The sequence below is a fragment of the Diprion similis genome, chromosome 7 (genome assembly GCF_021155765.1).
Source record: "Diprion similis isolate iyDipSimi1 chromosome 7, iyDipSimi1.1, whole genome shotgun sequence".
Taxonomy (NCBI): Eukaryota; Metazoa; Arthropoda; class Insecta; order Hymenoptera; family Diprionidae; genus Diprion; species Diprion similis.
In genome coordinates, this window is record NC_060111.1 from 9,374,401 (window position 1) to 9,400,288 (window position 25,888).

A 25,888-nucleotide genomic window follows, 5' to 3' on the forward strand; every position below is an offset into this window, starting at 1 on the left:
GGCCAATCCGATAGAATCATGAGGAAAATATCGGTAGCCTACGGGGCAATAGTCCCTGGGTTACCCTATATACCCTATATCGACCCAAATAGACAGCCGTGTACGTCGTTTTAGACATGAGGCAGTGCACCGTGTTGCACTCCACGTGCCTTAAATTCAAAACTGCTAAAACGACGATCTATCAGTTGCTGTTTTTTAACATTATTATCATTATTATTACTATTATTCTTTTTTCCGAAAACGTACTGGATTACAATCCCAATATCTGAGATCCTTATTATGTATGTTGTCCTGAATATTACCAAGTATTATTTTTCCACAAATTATTGGTAATCATGAATTAGGTATTTGAATTCCATCATGTCAATATCGCTCATTTAAGTGGTCTATTAGCGAATTCGAGTGACTACCGGTGACTATATTTATAATTGCAACCGATTGCCTGAAACTGTGACAAAAGCATGCCTCGGTTGGAGCTTGGGACTCAGCACTGGGCCAGCGTTGGAGTGATGGCCTGAGGTGACTGAAGATTGCTAAAGACCAATCGTTCGGAGTTTAGGGTACATCTGGGGCTGTGAATCTACCGCGATATTCATTCGGTTGAGGAACACTTGTCAACTACGAAGAGAAATGGTGGTTTATTAGTCGCTGCTCCTATAATCTGCATTCCGATAGACATTCGAAAGTAGGTTTAGGTAAGATCTTTTCAACTTGGTGATTATTTCAATATAAATACGTATTATGGTCAAGAAAAAAACATTCATCAAAATCTTTATCAGAATCTAGTTGTAGTCGTATTGAGTATCGTATGATGTATTGTTTTGTTGAGTATTGTAGAAGGCCATGCACCTATATGCTCCAGGAATTTTCGATTGACTCTAAGAAAAAATCCCATTTTATTTGATAAATAAATCAGCGTCAAAACTGAGGTCAAAACTTCATCGCGTTAATCACGGGTCAGTACTACAAGTTCGTTTCGCCAGATTCTTTTCTAAAGGTTCGATCCTCAAAGTCACGGCCCTACAAATTCGTTTCTCCAGTTTTCTGTAGGAGGATGATCGAATTTGTAGAAACGAGTTCTACAGAATATGTTCTATAGACTCGTTTCGACATAAATATTTTTCTTCCTTTGATTTCATTCGGTCTCGTCAATCGAAATTTATAGTCATTCTAATAAAACGTTACGTTACTTTATAACCTGAGCATTTGTTTATCCGAACGATATGAGACTACAGTCAAAAAAATAAGTTGTTCTAATCAACCCTACACTGAACTGAATATTCAGTTCCGTTAACTGAGATTTTTTTAAACCAACATGAACAGAACATGATTTTGCATTGATGAAACATTTGTTGGATCAAAAAGTAGGATATTGAGATTAATAAAATGATTTTTATTTTAAGCTGTTTGGCTGACTGTACATCTTCGTATTTATGTTCAATAATAATTCAGTCAGAACAAAAACCGAAGTATATTTCATTAAGTTTTTGCAACTTATAAATTGTTGTAATAACTAACTATTCGTTTCGCCGCCATATTTTTCTCGGTCACATTTAATATAGCTTTTTAAAATGCGTGTGAAGGCATTTTTTGATGATTCTAAAGATGTAGTTTAATTTTTTACAGATGTAATACACGACAATAACATAAGTTTCAAAAAAGCTGCTAAGCAGTTATTCAATTGGCTAGGAATTTGAGCTAAAAACTCATCTCCAGTCGTCTCAGGTGTGAAATTAACATAATCCCAAATACTCCTATCTTCCTCACAAGTATACATGTTGATGAATTTTGTTCGAACCGCCCCCTAAATTGACTCAAAACAGTTTGAAAATAATCCCCCAAAAACTTGAGCTTTATATTTCCACTTTGAACGCATATTTTTCATTGAATAGTACGACGATGCCCATTAGTTTCTCATAGTTACAGATTTTTTTGCAAAAAAAAAAAATGATCCCGTGACAAAATACATACTAAAAGTAGAATAAAAACGTATGTCTTTCACATATCGAAGTTCACTATCTGCGCGGAGGATTCGAGTTGAAATGTAACACTGAAGTTTTTGGGGGGATTTGGTCCAAATTTTTTTTTGGAGTTAATTTGGGAGTGTGGCTCCGAGGAAATTCGTCAGCATCCTAAATATGTCCTGTCTTAATATGTATCTGTACTGCATAATCAAAAAGTTTAATAACTCTATCGAACGTCCGGCTGTTGATTAAAATGAAAATATTATTATAGATCTCAAACTAATGACTGCCTCGGAAGAGCATTCCAAGGTATGTTTTGATGAGATGTAGTTCAACATCAAAGCATCGCGCAGTATGTGGTAGAAACTAGGAGGTATCAAGTTAGATTGTATCTCGAATTCAATATCAGCTTTGTCGAAATAAAACACGAGATGAAAACTAATGTCCAAAAAAATTTACCCGCCGGGTGTGTAGCTGTTGGAATGATTTTTTTATACCAATACACAAAACAGCGAGCTACTAAATTTCGAATGTGTTATAGGTATACTAATTGAACTAATTGTAATTTGAATGGATTCTGGCAGATTCAAGGCCGCGCGTATTTGGATCAAACGAGAAACTGCTTGAGAGCCGTTTGGCACTTCGGTAACGCGGTGACGTGCGCTGTGTAGAACCTAACCTTACCAGCATGGGATCTCGGCCCACAATTAATTGGAAGTGGAACTGGTCGGTAAAATCGTGCGCCGCGATTCCTAAACAAGTTCATGAGCTGAGATCCAGAACGGCTTAGGTTTTACGCAGCGCCCGTCGATACGTTACCGACGGGTCAAACAATTTGCATCCAATTTATCGACTGATCCAACTAAGCGTGGTTATGAATCGGTCAGAATCCACCTTCACCTCAATTCACCACCAGTTTCTGGACTTGCGAGGAGGATGGGAGTGCTTGGCGTTTTCTTTATTCCACGACAGAGACTGGCGATGAGATTTTTTCCTAGTCTCTGCCAATAGAGTAGGTACTTGGCAGCTTCTTCGATATTTGTAATGTTTTTGCTGTGCATTTCACTACTTTTTATTCAACTAATATAATATCAGAGTACGTACACATGGGGATAGTGATTCTGAAATGGTTAATTGATTGGTCAAGTCGCTCATGCCGGTAATGCAGATTCAGCCCCTTGCGGTCGGCTGGCGGTGGTAATGCGGGCTGAATCTACATTGCCAACCTACCCGACTTATCGAATGATAAAATTTTTTCAACTCAATAAGTATTCTCCAATTGAACACAGTAACATATTAGTTATTACTGGATATTCTTCTGAAAAAAAAAAACAAAAAAAAAAAAAAATTGCTAACGAAAACTTCCGTTTAATTACTTGATAAACCTCGTGATGAGATGAAACTTTCCTTAACGAAAAGTAAAAACTCAACCGCAGTAACGGTAGAATTTAAACACGCTTCACATAGCCGAGGTATTATTCATTAACAACAATCATACATTACATTTTAGTTTTATGAGGCGAACCCCCCTAAAGCCGAAACGTCAAATTTGTTTTCGACTTTATTGATCATCGACACTGAGAAACTCTACATATAATTTCAAGATAAGGTTCAGAAATGAATCAAACTTGCCAAAATAAGTATTCCCAACATTTGGCGGAAAGTCTGATATTAACATTCTATCTAAAGTCGAACGCAGAATAATGAATAATGTACTTCAAAGTAATTTGTCAAGGGATCTCATTATCGCTTTCCAAATATACGTCGGTAGAGACATTTTGGTCAGAGGTCAACAATCATAAATTTTTGATTATACGCGGAAATTTCGTATCGTTATCCTCACGAGTTTTTCAAAATTGATGGGGACTTCATATGACCACTACGATGACGTACCAAATTGTAATAAATATAAATGGTTTTACATGTTTTGTTCGAATGCTTTCGACGCTATGATTGTGTGAATACGTATGTCAGCTGTCACCGAAATATTTTTTAATAATTTTTTTCGTTACTCTTGATTGTACTGTGATCTTTCGCTGTATTTCACCCAAAACAATTTTCAATAAGGAAGCATTTTATTACAATATTATTGAAAAGTATTCCTCGTCTTCGAGGATTCAACCCACAAAACTTGTACGTGTGCACATGTGGTAGTGTCAGAAAAAACAAAAAAATATGACTATGGTTGACTCTTAAAGCTGCATGAAAAACAATATTTAAGTTGGTAATGTTGACGTAATACCCAAACAAAAACTATTGATTTATAACTTCATAACCATTTTAAAAGAGTTTAGTCCGCATAATACGAGTGCGTTTTGCTTTACCTTTGATTTACTGTCAATGTTGAAGTAGCAAAGTAACGGTTTTTTGTTGGAAATGCATTGTTGTATTAACCTTACGGACTTGACCTCGTCGTAATAAAGTGCAACATATTCATATACTCATATTTTTTAGAAACTCAACTTTTTAACTTCTCGAATTCATTAATCTGATGTTGCAAAATAACAATTTTTGTTCTAGATTTCATTCATAAGTAAGTTAAAGTTATTAATCTTAAGCTTGTAAAGATTACGTAAAAACCTTGATGCAAACTGTTCGTGTTCGTTCGTAGAAATTTCGTTTCGATCATTCAATAAATGGCACCCTGTATGTATACATTGGGTATCAAGTGACAGTGATGAAAGCAAACCTGTGATAACGATATCTCTAAGAGTTTTTATTACTCCATTATCGTATGTTTGAATTGATTTGCTTTTATGTGTAAAAAAGAACTATTACAACCCTGGAAACAGGAATCCGGAAAACGTCTGATAAAATTCTATCGAAAAATGCAATGATCAAATTAAAAAAAAAAAAGTATTTGTATTTGTACAAGCTTGTTCAAGATCAAACGTATTTCAAACTAATACGAACTTTGATCAGAATCTACCATTCCTATTCCATATTATGTTGGATTGATTTTGTATCGTTATTGCATAAGCTATAAAGAGAACTGGATGAAATTTTACACTCATTTATAGGAAGATACTTGACAATGACGCTGATTGACAGTGCGCTTGATTTTAAATTATTTTGCAATAAGGTCGTTGTCGAAGTGTTAATTATTTATTTGTATAACACGTAGATGAGGTAACTATGCATGCACAGATTTGGGCTTGTATTTGTTCCGCATAACACTTGAAAGACGTTTCAGAATTCGAATTATCAGTTTTACGTTGCTTCACGTCTCCCACTATGTTTAACAATTTCGTTTATTTTAATCGATTTTAATTCTTTTTCAAATTCTGTTGAAACATGTGGGTAATCAGTTTTATGCAACGCATGCATGACAAGTGATACTTCTCGTACCTGCAGATAGTGGCGTAAGTTGCGCTTTCCATGCAGGAATAGAATGAAGATACTGCGCATGCGCAAAACGGCTCGGTTCTATTTTTCACACTAGTGTTTTTCACTTTTCGTGTTCACTGCAGCAGAGTTGTGAAAATAGTAATGTAAAAGTAATGCATTGCCCATTACTTTGAACAATGTGTTCTCGATTACACATTACTTTTGTAATTTGTAATGGAGCACTCATCCATTCCACGTTACGCAGTGTGATATGTGATGAATACAGCAATTACATGATTTGAGTAATGCTTTATATTCCCTATTCCAACTAACCTATTCAACTATTCACAACCACCTAAACTATTCACAACTCTGACCACGAGTAACGGCCAACTTCACAGCATGCGTATTAATAATGGCCGCTTTCTCGCACCTTTATCACAATATACTATTTTCCAACACCTGCTTGAAAAGTTTGATTATCGAAGTCTGTGGAGCGTGCGGAAAGTGCTTGATTTCCGAACAATCCGGCAAACACACGCATGCCTAGAATCCAATTAGTCGTTTGTACACACTGACGAACTGTCAGTAGCACCGGCGGTGCTTATCAAATCAAACTTTCCTTCACAGGTGTCGGAAAAGTAGCGTATGTCATACGATCGGATGCACTATATCCGACTCGTGCGATTACAGCGTTCCCCTTACCTCACTCTAGGTTCAAATTATTAATTGTGAGATCACCAACATTCACCTTCAGCTCGTGCAGCCAACTTCGCACTAATTGAACTCGTAACCTAATATATTATTTTCGCCAGATTAAGATCTTACCAAATTGCATTTTTGTTTCCATCAGTTGCAACCATAGTTAAGTATATAAAAAATAAACCGCGGTCTATTCTTATATGTCTATGGTTGTGACTGAATGAGCTTGCTTTTTTGTCACAGTAGTCTAGGGTGGGAACTGGTACTACTTTTTTGGTTAATCATATCGCGAAAACTATAACAACAATTGATATGTACGGACTGCACGATATATGCACGTGTAAGGAGTGTGTTCTGTTAGAAAAATAATCTGTTCCCAATTTAGTATTATTAATATTGGCAGATGACCTTCATTTTTGACAGCGTTTCATTACTTCAGAACCGAGTATGGGGAGCTGGAATGCGTCGTACGTAGCACTCGCCCAATCGCGTAGGAACCATTGCCATTGTACTGCCGATTATTGTCAACCACCCCCTATTCCTGCGTCACAGTGAGTGAAAAACAGTGAAAAATTGTGGCATTTTTTATTTTACAGGCAATGATGAAAGGAAATTTTGAATATTGCTTGATAAGTTAGTGACTGTTTAAACCGAGCAATCCTTATTTCAGGTGCGCAAAAATTATTCGATACACGGTATAAAGTACACGTGCATTGCGGGTTTATTAGGGCGGGGTGGGTAACTGGAAGGGAAATCCTGGAAATCAATCAGGATTGGCGTAGAGACCTTCTGTCAAAGTTTGAAGGTTAAAAATTAAGAAGAATCTTTCAGCTTTACAATTGAACAGTTTTCGTATGTAGATAATAATTCGAGTACGTGTGTGAAAAATTTTTGGGTTGAAATATGCGGTATCGTTACTTTGTATTAAAACGAAACAAAAAAAAATTATGTCTTTCAGTCAATAAACTTAGGTATTAACTTGAAATTACACGTCGAGTATTGAATGCAAAGTTGACCAGATTTTGTGAATGTTTTTCAAGTAGTAGTATGTGTGTGCGTGTGTGTGTATATAGTAACAATGCTAGGATAATATTAAGCTGAATCTGACGCAGTGTTTTTGAAAATTGGCCTAAACGAAAAAACTATTATTTTGAAAATTCATTAGCATTTAAGGGGGTGTTAAGGTAAGATCAGTAGAAAATGATCAGTTTATTTAATGTTTTGTTAAGACTAGACTAATGGACGGAACAGAGTGAACCGAAAAGCACTTAAAAGCTGCTTTCCGCTACAAAACGCTCGCCAACCGTCGATATTTATCCGAGCAAACTCGTTGCGACAGCTATATCTAGATGCTTAGCTAAGACTGGCAAGTGGCAGATGCCGTGCACGGTTCCATGTTTACCATCATACAAAAAATTCGATGTATCTTCGGTTGCCTAATCTGCCAGCGTATAGTTGTTCACATCATACCCCTTCTGGGCATCCTCGTGGTATTTTCCTTGAGTTGTTGGTTGAAGTTGATACCTATTATATCAAGTATGATTCGCTGGCCGCTGAATAAGTAACACTCGAGGTAACACTTGTCTCCGGCACGGTGTGAGAATATGGAAATTTGTATCATGTAATCATTACAGCACACAGACGTGATATTTGTGTTTTCCTCGTGTTGCTTCCGTCTCTTAAGTTTCACGGTTCAGGGCTCAAACGATGCGTTACGGATGTGCCCCATTCTTCCGTACGTACGGGGCGACGAAGGGATGGAAAGAATAGATACTTCTCACTCTTTTTATCTCTGCTCGCCCATCCACTTGTTAGTTGGCACGGTTGAATGAAGCTACTCCCCCCCTCCCCAAGAGGGAAGTTACAGAAGGGATAATTAAGTGGGTAGCACTGTAAGTGTTTTTTATTAGAGGACGTCGAACTTCTAAGAAAAGTTCCTCTTCTTCCTCACAGTTTTTGGCTACTGTACACGACATCTAGTGAATGGTTGCACTTACGTATGACCTTGAAACTTTTCTGAAACAGGCAGAATGGACGTCGCTACCACCGAAATCTTGACTCCTATTGATTTTAAGCCAAGTCGGAAGTCACAGAGAAAAGTTTTAACCTTCATCGTATCATCGCGTTGCCAAACATTTTACATGTGTGTGTGTGTGAGCGCGTTTCATATAACTTACGAAAGGGCTGCTTGCAGAAGTAGGTGTCGTATGTTATGAAAGTTGTCAATATATCGATGTATTGCGTAAGTTGTGCCATGGCAGCTTGACAATTGCTGATCAACAATCGTAATAGTGACAACATCGTAAAGTCTTCTTTTCCGGATTATAGATAGACACAATTAATAAAATTCGTTGATAGTTCAATTTTAGTTTGCGATGTCAGGTCATCACTCATCAGAATTTGAGCCGAGAGTTTACGCTGCAATTCAATTAAAATATTCACATGCAGAATTCTTTGAAATTTGTCTCAGGTTACTCAAACGCTAAAAGTAATTACACCAAACTAAATGTTTACGTGCAATTTACACGTGTACATGATACAATAACAAAACCACGCTAAGAACAGGATTAAAAAATTAGTAAGAAGCAAATAGACGAGACCATATTTTGTTGCTATTTTGTTGCTGTCGAGTCATGATAATTTGGAAGCATAAATATCAACACTTACTCGAAAATCGCATCCCTCATACTCTCCAAGCACAAAAAAACTGTTGGAATAGACTCCGACTCTCCAAAACTCACCCTCATCCCCTCGTAAATTGCGTTGGTAGGTATGATGATTCACAGACTGGTCAATCCATGGATACCTACGTCAATGTAATTCTGCCTACGGGCGCATTTTTCTGATATACATATATCTACTTGTACAAGTCGAGTGTAGACGGACCTCTGCCAAGATAGAAATTACCATCCATAAGGTCAGTGATTCTCAAATTAAGCTTGTCATGTCAAACGAAACGCGCACTGCTCCGATCTCGCGAGGAGAGAAAGAGGTGAAGTATAACGTATGAGGGGATCTCCATCAATCGTACAAAATATAGATAAATTGAGTAAATATGTAGTTAAGGCTCTATCATGCCGTGAGAGTGATAACGAAATGCGCGTACGAGATATAGTCTATAATGTAGCGGGCTCGCGCGTTCTTACAATGTCTCATAGTTGAAAAAATCGTTTTATTGAAAACAACACAAATGTAGAACTGACGAATCTTATAATTCTAACCGACCTTGTCTCATTGAGCCTCACTTTTTTTTTTGTTAGAGAAATTGAAACACTGTGTGTGCTGCAGTATGAGAATGAATTATATTATCGACTTTATAGAGACGGTTCGACTATGAAACACGTCGGAAGAACATGCGTCTGATATTATTTGCACTTCCAAACTATTATCGAATGTCAGAAAAGTAGCCGTTGCAAATCGGTATATATATAGAGGAATGGAAGGAAGAACAAGAGTCTGAACATCGCGTGCGCGCCACCACACTGATGTCATACTGTCATAAGGTGGATGGTAACTGCTACAAATCAGTTTATGTAATCACGAACAGTTGCGCCGAGCAGGGAGTGTTGAAGTGTAACGAATCCTCCCGACATCTCTCGATTATGTCTGAAAGATTAGGTGTGCCGATAAAAAAAAGTAAATCAAAACGACAATTCCTTTATAGTAAAACTTAATTTTTAATATTATTAATACGGTTTTCTTTTTTATGGAACATAAGCTCAAACCTGACATCGTTTTAATGGTTCAAAAATCTGTGGTTGTTTACCGTCGTATCGCTTCACCACTTTCCTTTTTTACATTACTATGGACCAGAGCATTCAACAGTTGTACCTTTACCGACCGAGTAATTTTTGTATTGTACAAATTTTTCGCCCATATAATTCAAAGCTAAGGAACTTATTTGTCCTTTAAAAATATCAGAAGTAGAAGAGGGGGTGAAGTTCCTAACGTGAACGGAACTCAACACATCGATGGATTTCGGCCATTGTTTTTCGAACTCGCTCAAATATATCTAATAACTGGCCACATTTTAGTTATACTTGCGAGTGATCTCCTCAAATTTTCTCAGCTTTTGAAATCCATCGTTTAGATGATTGAATTTTTTCGATACTGTATCGATCAAAAAAAAAAAAAAAATTGGTGCTACCGAGAGTCAAAAATATTCCACAAAAAATGTGAGTTAAAGTAGGAAGGATTCTGTTGCACTCTTTGACGCAAAGTTTCTCATCCATCATCGATTTTCTAGTCTAATGTTATAATAATTCTAAGTGTCACGTATCTCAATGTACGACTTGTAGATGAATGAAAAAGAATGTAGTGAATTCATAAATATTTTTACTTTTGTTTTCAGATGTCTCAGTATTAGAGCAGGAGGAGTTGTTCCACAGAAAACTGCGACAATGCTGCGTCGCGTTCGACTTTATGGATCCGGTGACAGATCTGAGAGGCAAAGAAATCAAACGTAATACCCTCAATGAGTTGGTCGAATACATCACTGCGGGACGGGGTGTTCTCACAGAAAGCGTCTATCCTGAGATAATCAAAATGGTGAGAATTTGACTTGATGATGAAATATTTTCATACAAGCTTATTTTTACTCACATGAGGCTTCGATTTATCCAATTTGTTATAGCACCACTGATTAATGAAACATCAATATTTTGCTCCATATACCTATTCTGGTTAAATTTAAGTTCAGAGTGCAATAATAATTTTTGTGATACCTTTATGGGAAGTTAGATTTCTCACGCTGTAGAGGGCTTGCAAAGTGGTTGATTTCCAAACCGGACGAAAGCCGTGCGGGAATATACATTACCGCACGATTTCGATGCAGGTAAGAGATGTAACTAGCACCATCGGACATAACGAGAATCAAACTCTGCTGAGATGCTGGTCGGTCGACGGGACTCGGCATTACTTTCATTTAATTCAACTTCTGGGAGTAGTTGAAAAATGTATTAATATAGTCACATTTACGGAAAACTCATTTCCACACCACCACCGTGACGTAGAATAATTACGCGTTTTTTTTGTGGTGTCCTCAAGTAGTTCTAATCCACAAATAAATTTTTTTTTTACACATCGACATGCTTTACTGTTCAAAATCTATACACGCGTATGAAAATGAGGAATCTCTTCGGAATTCGTTCATAGTCCACATCTTCAGTTCCGGCAAAAACCTTGAAGTTTTCATGGTTAAATTGATAAAACGCGAAATCCGAAAAAATACTACATTTAAAAATCTTGAATACTTGGTAATATTCAAGTTATCGAAACTAATTATCGACTTCTGTATTCGTTTTTTTTTTCAAGATCCTGAATAAATACGTCACTCGAGGTACGCAATAAAAAAGAAAAAAAATTACGACAGTTGCTCTAAAACATCTACGTCAATGAAGAACAATAGATATCATAAAATACCTCTTTTTGCATGTCGATTTGCAATTCAACGGCAAAATCAAATGAATCATTGATTACCACGCCTTCTTATATAAAATATACAAACGGTAAAATATGTGTATATAACTTTGCGGAAGAAGTAGGATTAATAAGTAGAATATGATAATGTAACGTCTGTGTCCTTTATCCTTTGTAACTCGCACCATTTTCAATTTCATTTTCCTGTTGATATCTTCTTGTCGGATGCTACAACAAAACAAGTTTTGTAAAATCTTTGACTTTTGAAAAAATGTCTTTGAAACTGGCGGCCGCGTGTGGCTTGAGATTAGAAACCACTGTATGCACTTCTTCTTTATATGCGATAGTATATCAATTTTCGTTGACTGAGATAATATGAAAGCTTGCAATGTAGAAGATGAAAATTTTACAGAATATTCTCCGGACGTGCAAGAACTCGACCAATTCGAGTTGGGCCAGTGATAGGGTTGAAGAACTGTACAATTTTCAACCCCCAAGCCGCATGGGTCTGGATACTACAGCAGATTTTTGTCTTTTTTGAAAAGATTTTTGAAAAGAGTCCTTGCCTACCCGCTTCCGAATCGGCCTGAAAGAAGAGAGATCAATTCTACAGAAATCAGATCTTAAGGCCAAATGTTCTACACAATATGTGATACAGACTTGCTTCTAGATGAATATTTTCATACAGAAAGAAATTCGATATTCACATCAGCAATAATCCTGCATGACTAATGCTACAGAAGAATTGTTCTACAAAATATTTTTCTACAGAACATTTTTCTATACCTAGACATTTTTTTACAGAACAGATTTCTAGTTTCACACATTCAGTACAATACTCGTTTGACACAACACACATAAATTCAACACAAATAATTTAAATTACATTAGATCAAATTGCAATAAATTAAGTTAAATCAAAATGTATGAAATTGGCGATAAAACAGAGAAATATTCTGTAGAATAATTCATGCAAGATTATATCTGATCTGAATCTAATTTTTTGCTGTAGGAAAATATTCGGCAGTAAAATGCTTCTGTAGAACCTAATTGACTCGCCAGCGTTTACTGCCTGCCTAGTGACATAGTTCATAGCGACAGACTGCGCGGGTCTGTGCACCGAGCTGAAGCTGTAATTATAAAGAGATCTAACGTCAACTCCTTCAACGAAGCATCGACGTATGGTACTTCAACAGATTAGAGTGAATTGCGCCAATCCGCCGAGTTATCCTAGGTTAACAGAGACGCAGTGGCGCGCAGCGCGGTTGAGCGGTAACCAATCAAAATGCTTGAAATCTAGGGAACACTATATTTCGGACATTTTGATTGGTTACCGCCCGACCGCGCTCCGTGCCACCGCGCCTATGCGGCCCTAACCTCAAAGCTTTCATTCCCTTCTACGCCAGTTCTAACTCGGCGGATTGGCGGAATTCACTCCAATCTGTTGAAGTACAACGTGTCGATCGTCGTGTGAGTATAAATGGTGTGCCTAGGAGTGCAGCTTCTCTCTCACTAAAAAAGTTTCTTTCGCGCTGGACTGGACTTACAATTGAGAAAATTCTGTACCAACGGCGCCAAAATACCCTAGATCGGTGCGTATTCGTTTTACTGAATATGGTAAACTGAATTTGCCGTACAGGCTTGGTAATTTCAAAAAATTAAGGATCACTCAAGCTGCATGTGCATTTTCTTCTACTCAGAACAGTTATTTACCGCCTCTTTACTTGTTGAGCGGAATTATGATGAACCGTCTAATGATTAAAATGCATTGTAAATCGGATTAAGAAACGCCGCATAATCTGGTCGGGATTAAAACTTGGGACCGACTTGCTAAACGCTCTCATGCATAGTGAACCAATCTTCCATACCTTATGGTGGTTTGGTATGAATACTCGTTCGTTTATATTTTAGAATTACATATCTAGCATTAAAGACATGATTTATACTAAAAGGCAATTCGCAGAACGAAGTTATGAATTTAAATTCAAATCATAAGAATTTTTCTCTTCTCGTCTCTTCTGTGCTTCAACAACTTGAACAGGGTTCAGATCAGTTCAGGTTCACTAAAATTTGAAGGTTGACTTAACCGTTTTTTAAATGTATTATTAAGTGAAAAACGTGAAAATTTTAAATTAAATGTCAACATGACATTTCAAATGTTAAAATTTGTACAAATTATGTCATATTTACCAACAAAAATGTAATTAATAACACAAACATAAAGTGAACATGCAGGGACATCAAGTTTGGTTAAATTTTTCTAACGGTGTATACAATTATGGGGCCCTTATATATACCCTTCGCGTGGATGCCAGTTTAATTATAAGGTCGACGAAAAGCGAATGAAGTAAGTCTCATTGCTGCAGTGTTATCTTATCCGATCTTCTGAACAATACCTTTTAATTATTTTTTTCTAATACTTCCATTTTGGAATGATCCGTGCATTCCACAGTGGTGTTATCGTCGAATTTAGTGACTTGTCCTTTATGTTCCTATTCCGGCACTGCCATCAAAGCATAGTTAATAAATTTCAGAGATACTTAACTGTGGCTATTTCAATCTTTGTTAATTTTGATATGATGTCTCCATCCATCAGGCATGTCGACCGTAAGTGTTGCAATATTATTAGTCTTGAACCTTGTATCTATATTTCATACGATAAACACATCCACAAAAACCCATTAATCGGCTTTCAGCACGACCAGATTGTCACATATCACCACTACGGGCGTAGAAATAAGTTAATCACCGTCATTGGCATCCTATCAGTTGTTTCGGGGTACATTATCTTTTAAGATTATTTCTTGACATATGCATTTAAATTCTGTCAATGCATTTACCGCATTTCATGATCTCTGGTTATTATCGCTAGCCAATTGTGTTTGTCTTTTCATCGGAGATGCTGGTATAGTAAATTTTAGGTTAGGTTAGCCAATGCGATTAGTTTTACTCATGAGTGTTCTCTCACTAATAAACATTTGATACAAAGAGTAAGTTAGCCCATCAATTTTAGGAGAACGAGCATCGTTTGACATATTTTAGTTCTATACTTATCTGAAAATTTCCTTTAAACTCTTCTTAGCACCTACGATTTCATGGAAGGAATCTTGGGGAGAGTTCGAATGGTTGCACGTCGGCCATATTGGTGAACCGTGTTTGCGTGCGTGTTGCGTTCATAGAAATGGAGTATGTTTCTACGATGTGTTTGAAACTGACCCGAGTCGGATTAGGGCCAGGTTGAGGTGAGCACAAACTACGTTGAAAATACCCGAACCCAACCCAACGGGTATTTCCACCGAGGTTTCCACCGTAGTCACCTCCTACCACAACCCGACCCAGTCCGACTCTAACCAGAGTAGAATTCTCGGTGGAAACATACTCATAGACCATAGACCGCGTGGAAATCGTGTTACGGAAGTGCGAGGGAGATAGAGCGATTATCCATCTCTTTCTAACCAAAAATGGAAGGCTTTCACTGAGTGCCTTGTGCTTCAAAAAAAAGGTCTTGCAATTGCCCTGCTTTTACCAATGATTCCCAGCCGTTTCTTTCTTTGTTCTGCATTCGATGAAAATATACAATTCACAAAAACATTCACTCTTTCTCTGCGATTTATGTCTATGATTTTTTAATTCTTATACACTATGGGTGCAGTATATGCTCTAACGTCAGCTGTACTCTTTCTCGCGGAGAAACTGAAAAATCTTGATAAATCTCGCAAAACGAACGAAAAAGTTAAAAAATGCTACACTTGACTGTCACTTCCGTGATATCGCACATTTCGTAGGTATGCTGGGTTGAATCGTTTTTTACATGAAAATATTTTAGAAAATTGAAGCTGGCAGCCAGAATTAGCAGCCAAACGTTCTAATATTCAATCGAATAAGGTAGTGAAGTTGAAAAATCAAAATTTTGTGAAATACCTTGAACTCCCAATAATACTTCTATAGAATTGCATTTTTCTATGTCCGAAAAGTTTAACACGTTTATCATAAAATCGGCGTAATATATGGGATGTGCCAAAGTGGGTGTTGCTTTTTTTGATTTGAAAAAAATTTATTTTCTAAAATATTCCAAGATTTTGTTTTTTTCCACGAGAAAGAGGGCGATATAACGTATAATAAGTTAAGCACAACTTGGCACAGTTTTTCACCATTATCTAGAAAATGCTGGGCTTGTCTGTATTTGGTTTTTCTGAATTTTCTAAATAATCATTGAAGTTGTGAGAGTTGGGTTGACAGCATATGTTAGCATATATCCAGTACACCTGAGAACAATTCTTAGAAATATTATTTTTATTTTATTCTCAGTACTGGGCTAACTTCACATACACAACATCAGGTGTCCAAAATGGTGGCCAAAAATAGTTACGGACAACTGGTTTCGCATTAAAAAAAAAGCAGCGAGTTGTATATCACAAATTATCTGTAATGCCCCCTGAAACAACGACTTTTTCGTTTAAAAAGCTGTTAGTTAGATACACGTACAACTCGTAAAGTAAGCACATATATATACGAAGTCTTCTAAAAATACAAAAACCTTTGAATAACTTTGAAGGATTAGGTTTTCACGGAACATGTTGAATACAAAAATTATTGGACTTTAGGAGGCAGACTTGACGATGGTCCAACCAAATTGTCTCTAAAGGTAGCATGACCACTTAAGAGGGTGTCCCGGTCGATTTAGACGTTGACGTATATATCTACGATGGATAATATAAGATGGATACTCCAAGCGTAGACGTTAGTAGTGTATAACCGCAAATGAAAGTATCCATAATAAACTTTATAGCTCTAACAATGTATATAATACCGAGCAATCCGGTGCTCATTGTCCCGAATCTTATTGCCCATTTCATAGTCTAGCCCACGTGGAATCAAGATTGTTGTGGAACGTATCGTCGTCAATCAAGCATGATATAGATACTCCTTGCCAGTCCTTACTTGCTTTTGAGTATTTTGTCCCATCGTAATCCTTGCTTGTGCTTAGAATAACAGAACGTTCCGTTGGAAACGTAATCTTATTGCGAAGTTTATTTAGATCTTCTTTTAAATAATTTCACTTGTTGCTAACGAACTAGGGTTGGAGTATTTCCAAGTCTGTGGGCTTAACGATTGCATGATCGTTAAGTTTCCATTCTTCGTTGGGTACGCTAAAAATTTGTTATATGGTACACGAATGGTATAAACGAATTGCAATTGAACTGAACTGCTTTGTTAATGAGTACATGAGTTTTTAGAAATATGAAAAAAATAAATCAAAAAAAGCATGTCACCTATCAGGGGTAACAGGATTTTTTATGGCACACGTTGGCTATACTAAAAATATACTGTCGGCATATGCCGCTTACAACACTTTTTGCTGCATTGCCTTGCACTGGTGCAAGAATTTCGCACCGTTCCGTGAGAGGATGCAGCTTTTTTGGACAAATAATTGTTAAACTTCCGTAACGCAACAAATAGTCGTAGAAAACAAGTCCAGCGCGGCGCTGATGGCGACAGCGTAGCGGCAGACCCAGTGTACTCGAATACTTAGACAAAATCTTCGCATCGCTGCATCATACCAACCCAAGGAAATTTACCGTACAATTACCATAAATGTTATACAAAGATGATCGTATATATGGCCTTACTTTAGTGAAAAATATCATATACATCTCAATTTTCTAAAAAATGTAATAAATAATTAAAGCCGAAAGAATTTAAGATTTTCAGTGTATTTTGGAGGTAATTTTGTTACGCCAATAAAAGTGCGTGTTTTCTCATCGATTAACAGTAATATTGCACATCGAGACAACAGACTTATAATGAGTAATCTTACTTTTTAAATTATTTTTGATGATAGAATTTTTTTTCATTCAAAAAAAAGTATCAGTGTCAAACAGTCATATACATGAACGGTCATGACGGAGAACGACTATCCACACGCCACGTTTTTCTCTACAGCGAACTCTGTTACCTTTACCGTTAGCTAACCCAAAAACGTTGTACGTACTTTATCGTACAATAATCGTAAGTCGTAAGACCCTTAACTCTTGGAGGATCGACATACGCCATTTGACGTAAGGTCATTGACTTACCAACATTTAACTTTAATTTGGTCCAATGTTCTAGACTTCAGATCATTTTTCTATAGAAAAATATTTTTCGAAATTCCCCAGAGGACCAGGTAACACTGACTGTCTACGGTATATGCATAGTATAATAATCAACGATACATAACTGGTATCTATCACTAAAAGAATTAATTCTCGGAGGACTGTTATCGCGAGTTTACTGCGCACTTAGATGGATGTTGGTAGCATGCATCTAAGTGCACTTCGAACTACGGGATAACGGTCGGAACAGATATCTGGATGAAGGAGTCTGAAGCTGGATCCAGTACGCTCGATCTGGCAGTCTGGCGAAGACTCTGAAAGCTGCTGCTTGTGCGGCGCTATATAAGCCCGACCGATGGCGCTAGTGTCGCGGGTGGTGAATACCTCTAGCGGACGCTTGCGGCACTTACCCAACAGGGTTCAGAAAAATGTAACGGGATGGTATGGTGGCAGCAGGTCGGTTAAGGTTCTGTACGGTATGTGTACCGACGGAGTTGCCGACAATATCATCACACCATTAAATTTATTTATTTACTCTTCTCGGTGGCGATGCATCACGAATTGTACTTCGGTTCTTCTATCTGTTAGACCCTTCGATATTACGAGATTATTCAACGGTGGCGTATTGCGAATTTTACTTCGGTCCTTATGCCTCTGAAAATCTTATGAATTTACCACTATTATTCGAAATTGTATCGAATAACTCTTCTTATAAGAAAAACATCGCGGATCGTACTTCGGTCTTTCTGACTATCGGATCCTTCGATATTTCGAGTTAATCAACTATCGCGTGCCCAGTTTGGCTACGGTGTCTCTGCTGGTTGAAACTGTTTGATTTGGCAATAGCAGATCTAAATATTTGAATTTATGTATTAACTTGATATAAATTCGCGTAGTTGGAGTCACCAACTTTTGGGAATAGCCCAATATTCGTTTTTAACATGTCGTTTAATGAAACAAAAGTTGATATTATTATTCAAATATAATATTTCATTTGTGAATTTTCAATACAACACGTGAGTAAGTCACCACAAAAGAAATCAGGAAAAATCCAAAAGCGAAATTATCATTTACCCTCGTATATTAATGATTATCCGACAGCCAAAATCCTATTATTCATTTTGGATTATTGGTAACTCGTTTGAATTTATGCCAGTTAAGCTTTTTGAGCCGTCGAAAAGTGGGGCCTAGCGCCGAGTTCCTAGTTACGCATAATATGGTTGGTTAAATCAAAAGGGTCACCTGTAATCGAAATTCAGAAATTCAGTTTCTATGTAACAAACGTACTCATAACGCAGAACTTACTTACGAGCAAATGTTTATCCCAATTCCTACTTCACAAATGTTGATGCGATTATTTGTATTTATAAAATGAATTTTTTACATCAGTAACTCGCAAATTACAACTGCAACAACATCAATCACTTCTTCTTCCACTATCTAACACATCGCACGATTCAAGCATCGTTTTCATAATATTGGAACTACAATATGTATTCACGATGTTTGACAGGAAGTATGGCGATGAAATATTATGTGAAGTCGAAAGCGAAATGATGAATAATGTACTTAACGCCATGTAGCAGTCCTACCTGAACCGACCGAGCAAACTCATTCTATTTCTTTCTATAATTAATAAACAAACAAACTGAATGGATCGAAATTTGGACGGTGTATAGCTCTTTTGTAGCGGAATCGAGTTGCAATGAGAACTAGTAGTTATAATAATTTCGTAAATAAAAGCTGCTCTCGCGATTAGCTGGGTGCACGGCCGGTACGGCCGAGCGTTCCAACCAAGGAGTATTGAAATGGTTGAAACTAAGGAACGCTCGGCTGTACCGGCCGTGCGCCCAGCTGATCGTGAGAGTATCTTTTATTTACGAAATTATTGTAATTACTAGTTCTCATTGCCTGGCCTAAATATTGCACGAAAACAGTCTCAAGATGGCTCATTTTACTCAATTTTTTTGGACGATTTTCGGGATATAAGTAACCTTCCTCGATTCCGCTACGAAAGAGCTATACACCGTCCAAATTTCAACCCTTTCCGTTTGTTCGTTTATTAATTATACAAAGAAAAAGAATGAGTTTGCTCGGTCGGTAAAGGTAGGACTGCTACATGCTGTTAACAGTAATTCGTAAAGGGCTTTCATACTCTGTGTTCATTATCGTCATCCAATAATGCGTCGGTAGACATTTTTGCCAGAGGGACTTCGTTTCGTTCCGAAGGAAGTGATATTATGTAGTACATTATACAACCAGGACATAATCTACTTTTATTCCCGTGCTGCATACAAAACCTTATTCCCGACTCAACTCCGGCTAAATTATCGTTATGAAAAGTGGGACTCAATACCCTACCTAATATTTTGCGTAAAATTCCGAACAGAGATTAATAATGAAATAAATTCTAAAATGTATTCAGGTAGAAGATAGATGTAGGGGGGGGAGGGGGTTGAAACCCCCACTTGTCGTCCAGACGACTGACGTAATGCGCGCGCGCCGGCGCTTGCGCACTCGACAGTTAGAGATCTGGCATCAATGCTGGCGTGAGTCGATAGAACTTCATGATCTAGAGAGATTATAATGGCGCGATATTCGAACGACTATAATTATTGGACTCGATTAACTAACGGAAGCTTGAGAATACTGTTTCATATGTCGCATTCGATGTTTCAGACAACTTGCATGCGATATCTAGGGTCCTCGACTCAAGAATAGAGCCCCAGGTCAGCGGGGCCTTAAGCCCGCCGCACACGGTGCTTGTTTTTGCCATTTTTATGTACTGGATTGCTTGCTTCATGTGTTTTGTCTATGACACAGATGCAATCCAGCATGTAAGAATCACGAAAATAGGCACCGTGTGCGGCAGGTTTTAAACACTTTCTCACTCGAGCGCTATAAAATTGACGCAAACACACTCGCCCTGGCCACTGAACTATAATATAAATGAAACATGCACCTGCTATTCTGAGGCATAGAGGAACAGAGAGCGGAAAATATAGCGCCATAATGTAGTTTTGTTTCTGTCGTATGGCGTTACGCATACGCTTGCGAGAGTATCGTAAAGCATCTGCAAAAATTTAAAGTATCATCGGTATTACCAATTTTTACAACATGGTTAAAATATCTGCTCTTCAGAATGAATCCTAAAAACAAATTTCTCAATATTCAGGTGCACTAATCATGGTATTCATCTTCTGTCTCACATTGTAGTCAATTCATATTTCATCTACTCGATGTAACTTTTTGGACTAGACTGTACGGAGAAGGACACAACTACATTATGGCGCTATCTCTCTTGGCTTGGGTCGAAGGCATCGAGGCGCGTTCCAGTTACATTATAGTATAGTGGCACTGACGTACGCGTTTATAGGTTATTTCAATACAGCGTGCAAAGAAATCACCAACAATGGCTGCCCGGTATCATAGCGTGCTGTAAGTGCGAGTTTCTTCCCTTCCGTCCCCGATTCACTCTGAGTGTTATCTCAGCACCTTGTGCTCCATCCCTCTATTCCGCAGTCCGTGCGCATGCGCATTTAGGTGGCATTTAGTACCTTGCCTCCCTGAGGAGGCGTTGAATAACTAATCGAATATTAAGGTTATTTTATATTTCGCCTCACAAGGATCATCTGTCCAGATAATATACAGATCAACGAAAATTTTTTTTATACGATCACTGGGCTTGACTAGGTCTTGGTATCACCTTTTGACCTTTCATCCTGTTCTTAATTCGCAGCGAATTCTACTAGGGAATTACTTTCAGGGCGCATGCATGTCATTTCTGAATTATCTGCTTCATCAAACATGAAAAGAAATAAATCATCTATAATAAGTCTATTATCATTCTTTTAATAATTGCAGATTTCGGCAAATTTATTCCGCACACTACCACCTAGTGAAAATCCGGACTTTGATCCAGAGGAAGATGATCCAACCCTAGAGGCAAGCTGGCCTCACCTTCAGTTGGTTTACGAGTTCTTTCTACGTTTTCTCGAGTCCTCCGACTTCCAGCCAACTATCGGCAAGAAAGTTATCGACCAAAAATTTGTTTTACAGGTCAGTGAAATTATAAAAATCGTAACTGCATTTACTTATATGTCCCATCTGATTCAAATAATCAAACTCCTGTCATATCACACACAACCAGTACATTATCTAGCTTTATTGCTCAATTAGTATTAGTAATGTAGAGTCTGAGCTTATGATTCGAAGCACAAGAATGCACGATAAAAATGAAGGATGCAGCTATCTTTTCAAAGCCTGATTGTACAATTTTTATGCGCAGATTGAACAAGACCTATCAATACATTCAAATTACATATGAGTCCTATCTTTCCAATTCACAGGCTGAGTAATTTTTGTGTAGATAGATGTGACCGCAACTAACGCACCCTAACGTTTTCCATTATTAAACATGTCAGATTTGATGTCTGAATTAAATGAAAAATGGAGAACCGGTTTCTTATATTGCATTTTTATTTCTGTAGGTTTCTCGGCTAAGGTTTCGAACAAAAATTGGTAGTCTCATTGTTCTCTACAAAAACGGTTACTTGACAATTTTTGATATCTTTGTTAGTTTACTTGTAAAATGCGAAAAACTACGGAAATCACGTTTCTGTTCATTGCGATTCCGTTTCTTAATTTTGAATTTATAACTTTCAAACTCACAGTGCGTGTAATCCGATCTACGATAAAAATTATCAAACAAATTGTACCCAGATAACTTTTACACTTTAGCAAAAATGTGCTGTCAAATTTAATTCCTTCTGTTGATGTAGCAACCGATCATTCTTCTTGCATAGTGCAAAAATCAGGAAAGTTGTTTTTAAGAGACTTTGACCGTGCCATCAGAACTCCTCTAAAAACGTATAAGCGCTCTTGATGACTCGGTTCTGAACTACAGTTGCAGATATCAGTTGTGGAATACTCAACCCATTAAAAATATTTCGAATGTGTGAAAAACATTATAGTCTCAGTACGGATGTTAAATGTTCTTGAAAATTCTTCAGTTACTGCTAAAATACTGAACACAATTCAGGCAATTCACACAATAGTACATTACTCAACGAATGCACAAAGTAGGTGATTCTCAATGCAAGGTGCAAGGTGGAAGCCTCCATCAAAAAGAAATGATTATAAAAATCGTGTAAAAATTAAAAAAAAACTTCATAATTATAAAAATTCTAAAGATTTTCAGAATCATTAAAAATGAATCATTAAAAATTTGAGAAGTTCGTAATCACCACAAAACCACTGAATACAATACTTTTCTTTTCACCAACATGACGAAAAGTAAAACTATTGTTTGTTGTTTGCAATATTGTTGACGGTATTTTGTTTGCTTAGAGTATTCGAGCTCAAGAGCATGCTATAGGCCTTTAGTTGCCAGGGCAGGATAAACGTACCCTAAGTAAAATGTTGATTAATTACGAAGCCTACGTATCATTAACGTATAAAAACCGAAAATTGCGAGATTCCATGGAAAGCTGAATAAAATTTATGAAAACTTTCCTGACTGACGTACTAATAATGTCACAGTTTTAAAAATCATTGGTAAATCGAAGGTGGTAATCAGCTATTGTCGAAGGCTGGAGAGGAGGCCATGATCAGTTTTCACCACCAGGTTCTACACGAATCAATCGCACTCTAAAGATAGTTTCCGTAAGAGTTCTATCTCAAACTTCCAAGTTTTTCAGAGCATGAATTAAGTAACACGTTCACATTCTTTCCAGTTTTCAGAGGGGGTTATCATCTTGATAATCACGTTCAAAAAATATAATTGCTTATAGCAAATGGAAAACCGATAATATGATAAATTTCGAAGGAATAGAATGAAATTATGATCCAAGAGCTTCAAAGTGTGTTTTTGTTGCGACCTGAACGTCAAAGGGAACTGGAAATATCAACGTTTAATAGAGAGAGCGTAAAAAATCCTAGAAGAATCAGAACCATCGAAAAATATTTTCTGCCAAATCCATCCCGCTTGATGTAGAATAACTTACATACAGTAAGCATCCAATAAATAAGAATAATGAGCCGTCCATTTATTTGAGTGAATTATTTCTACAATGTAATAATTTGAGTGTAAAAGTATCCATCCAATAGATAGTAGCAGGTGACTGCTTCTGACTCGGGCTCGCGAGCTGCTCTCGAAGTTGAGTCGGCGCGTCTCAACTAGTGAATCCCGAATTCACACAACGCGAATTATATACTGCAAGCAAGGTACATGATTCGGAGATTTTAGAATTCTTATGTGCACGTATTACATGGATATAGTGCTTTCAGATATTTTTTAGTCATTCTTTTTTATCGCGTATTGCCGAGAATCTACTATGCCAAGGCCGTGCTCTTTCCCTATCGAAGAGCTTCGCTCTTTAGTTGCCACAGAAATATATTCAGTTTTTCTTGTTTTTTTTTCTTGAGTGACGGCAAAATGGCAGAAAAGTCTTCTGAGGTATGACAGAAATTAAGTGAAGGGATGAAAAGTTATACAGTTTCTAAATTACACTGCTACACAATTCTCCTATAAAGTAGATGCAGCTCGAGATGCAGCTTACGAGATCATTTTCACATACTGATGTGTAACGGTAACAATCAGCCACCCATGCGGGCCATAGATACTTATGAATTGAATGATAGCTCTAACACTCTCAACACAAGCACGAATTTACTTGATACAACCACAAACATACTTACCACTAGCGCAGACACAAGTTCATATGCGACTGATAATGATAAGTTCGCTGACCAAAAGCGTAAATCGATTCCGAAGACTTATGAAAAAAGCAAATTCACTGTCACGTACTCGCTGAAAGATTGGAACGATATTTCTCCTGAGCCCGTTATCTATAAAGACAATCGTCGAAAATGTTTACGTACACGCACAATGTCTTAAGACGTGGTAAGTGGACACATGACATGACCACACAATTTTGGAAGTACACCAATTTACCGTGTAAAATTATCTTCAAAGGCGACAAGGTATCGCTGTCCACCAGAGCAAAATATTTATTCATAAGTGGTATTTGTACCTTTTGCAAAGCTAGATTCTTAGTATGCGTGAATCGTAAACCGCAGACCAGTGCTGATGTTGCTTGCACTGGCAATACGAAGGGTTATTCACAAAACCTCATCCGGCGAACTTGAAAACCAAGTTATCTAGTGCTGCAAGAGAAAGGGCAGTTAAGAAAATAATCCACGAAAATGTGTCAGTAAGTGCATTACAGAAACTTGTTGCGGATAAATTGATGGAATTTGGTAATCCGACACAAAGTCATTTACCTTCGACGAATGTACCAAGGCAAGGGTAGCTAAGTGTGAAGCTTTAAAAGAAATACGCTTGCATGCGGATTCAGTAGTTGCAATAGCAAAAGCGACTTATTAATATTGTACCGTATCAGGGAGTTATCAGAGATATCGTATATGATGATTTTCACGTTTGGTACCATAGTACGGAGGAATTACAAGCTTATCGCAATTACTAATGTAAGACTAATCCCATTCACACCCGCATGATCGATACAACCGGTGAAATTAAAAAAAAAAAAAAAAAAAAAAAAAATTGGAAGAGCTGCTGGCGCGAAATCGGGAAACCTTTTTCTGAATAATGCTTTTGTACGACAATCGGATTCTCAAAACATTTACTTGGTGTGTTCTATGCTATCGGAGCGACATGGTACCGAGTCCATTTGACACTGGTTGTCTATGTGGCAATGTGACGGAGCGAGCTAGTAGTTAATATGACAAACTCTCATGGCAGCTTGTGTTAAAGCGTTCACAACATTTTCATCTCTCAATGCATATTTGGAAGAGTTCGGTATGATCCTTCGTCCCAATGATTCTCCCGAAATGAACGTACCCACTTGCTTTTGCAGAAATGATGTTGCCCACGCTGTTAAGCTTATGACTACGTGGGCAGTTACATGGAACTCAGCAATTTTATTTAAGAAGCTTACTATCAAAAGATGTAGACGACTTAATTAGGATTTTAACAGATATTATCACTGTTACCTGCAATACTACGGAGCAAGATGACGAAAGTACAGATCGACCAATACCTTACAAAATCAGCAAGAATTCTCCTTTCGAAAAAAATGGGGGAATCAATTCCAAAGACGGTGATTTTATTACGGAAGGCGAATCCAATCTTTGATCTGCCAATCATCGATATACCTAACAAGGGAAATCCTTTCACAATTCAAGTTGAGTAAATCGTTCGCGACCTTAGGAGCATCGGCGATACTGATACGAGAGGAAACCAAAAAGCCTTGCCCGGTCTTGTTGACGATATCCTCAACATAGCGCATTTAATACCGATTTTCATTGCTGTCATGGTACCATACCACACTACGGTTATGGAAAATCAACGGCAACCAGTTC

At 37.4% G+C, this 25,888-nt stretch overlaps 1 protein-coding gene across 2 annotated transcripts in view; it reads left to right on the forward strand.

The window, feature by feature from the left end:
- Window positions 1–25,888, forward strand: part of LOC124407900 (serine/threonine-protein phosphatase 2A 56 kDa regulatory subunit epsilon isoform) — a 76,926-nt gene that overhangs the window by 28,347 nt on the left and 22,691 nt on the right. For both annotated transcript variants that reach the window (XM_046884491.1, XM_046884490.1), the window contains exons 3-4: window positions 10,345–10,541; window positions 21,371–21,565. In XM_046884491.1, coding sequence (XP_046740447.1) covers window positions 10,345–10,541; window positions 21,371–21,565 — 392 coding nt within the window. The remainder of the gene's footprint in view (window positions 1–10,344; window positions 10,542–21,370; window positions 21,566–25,888) is intronic.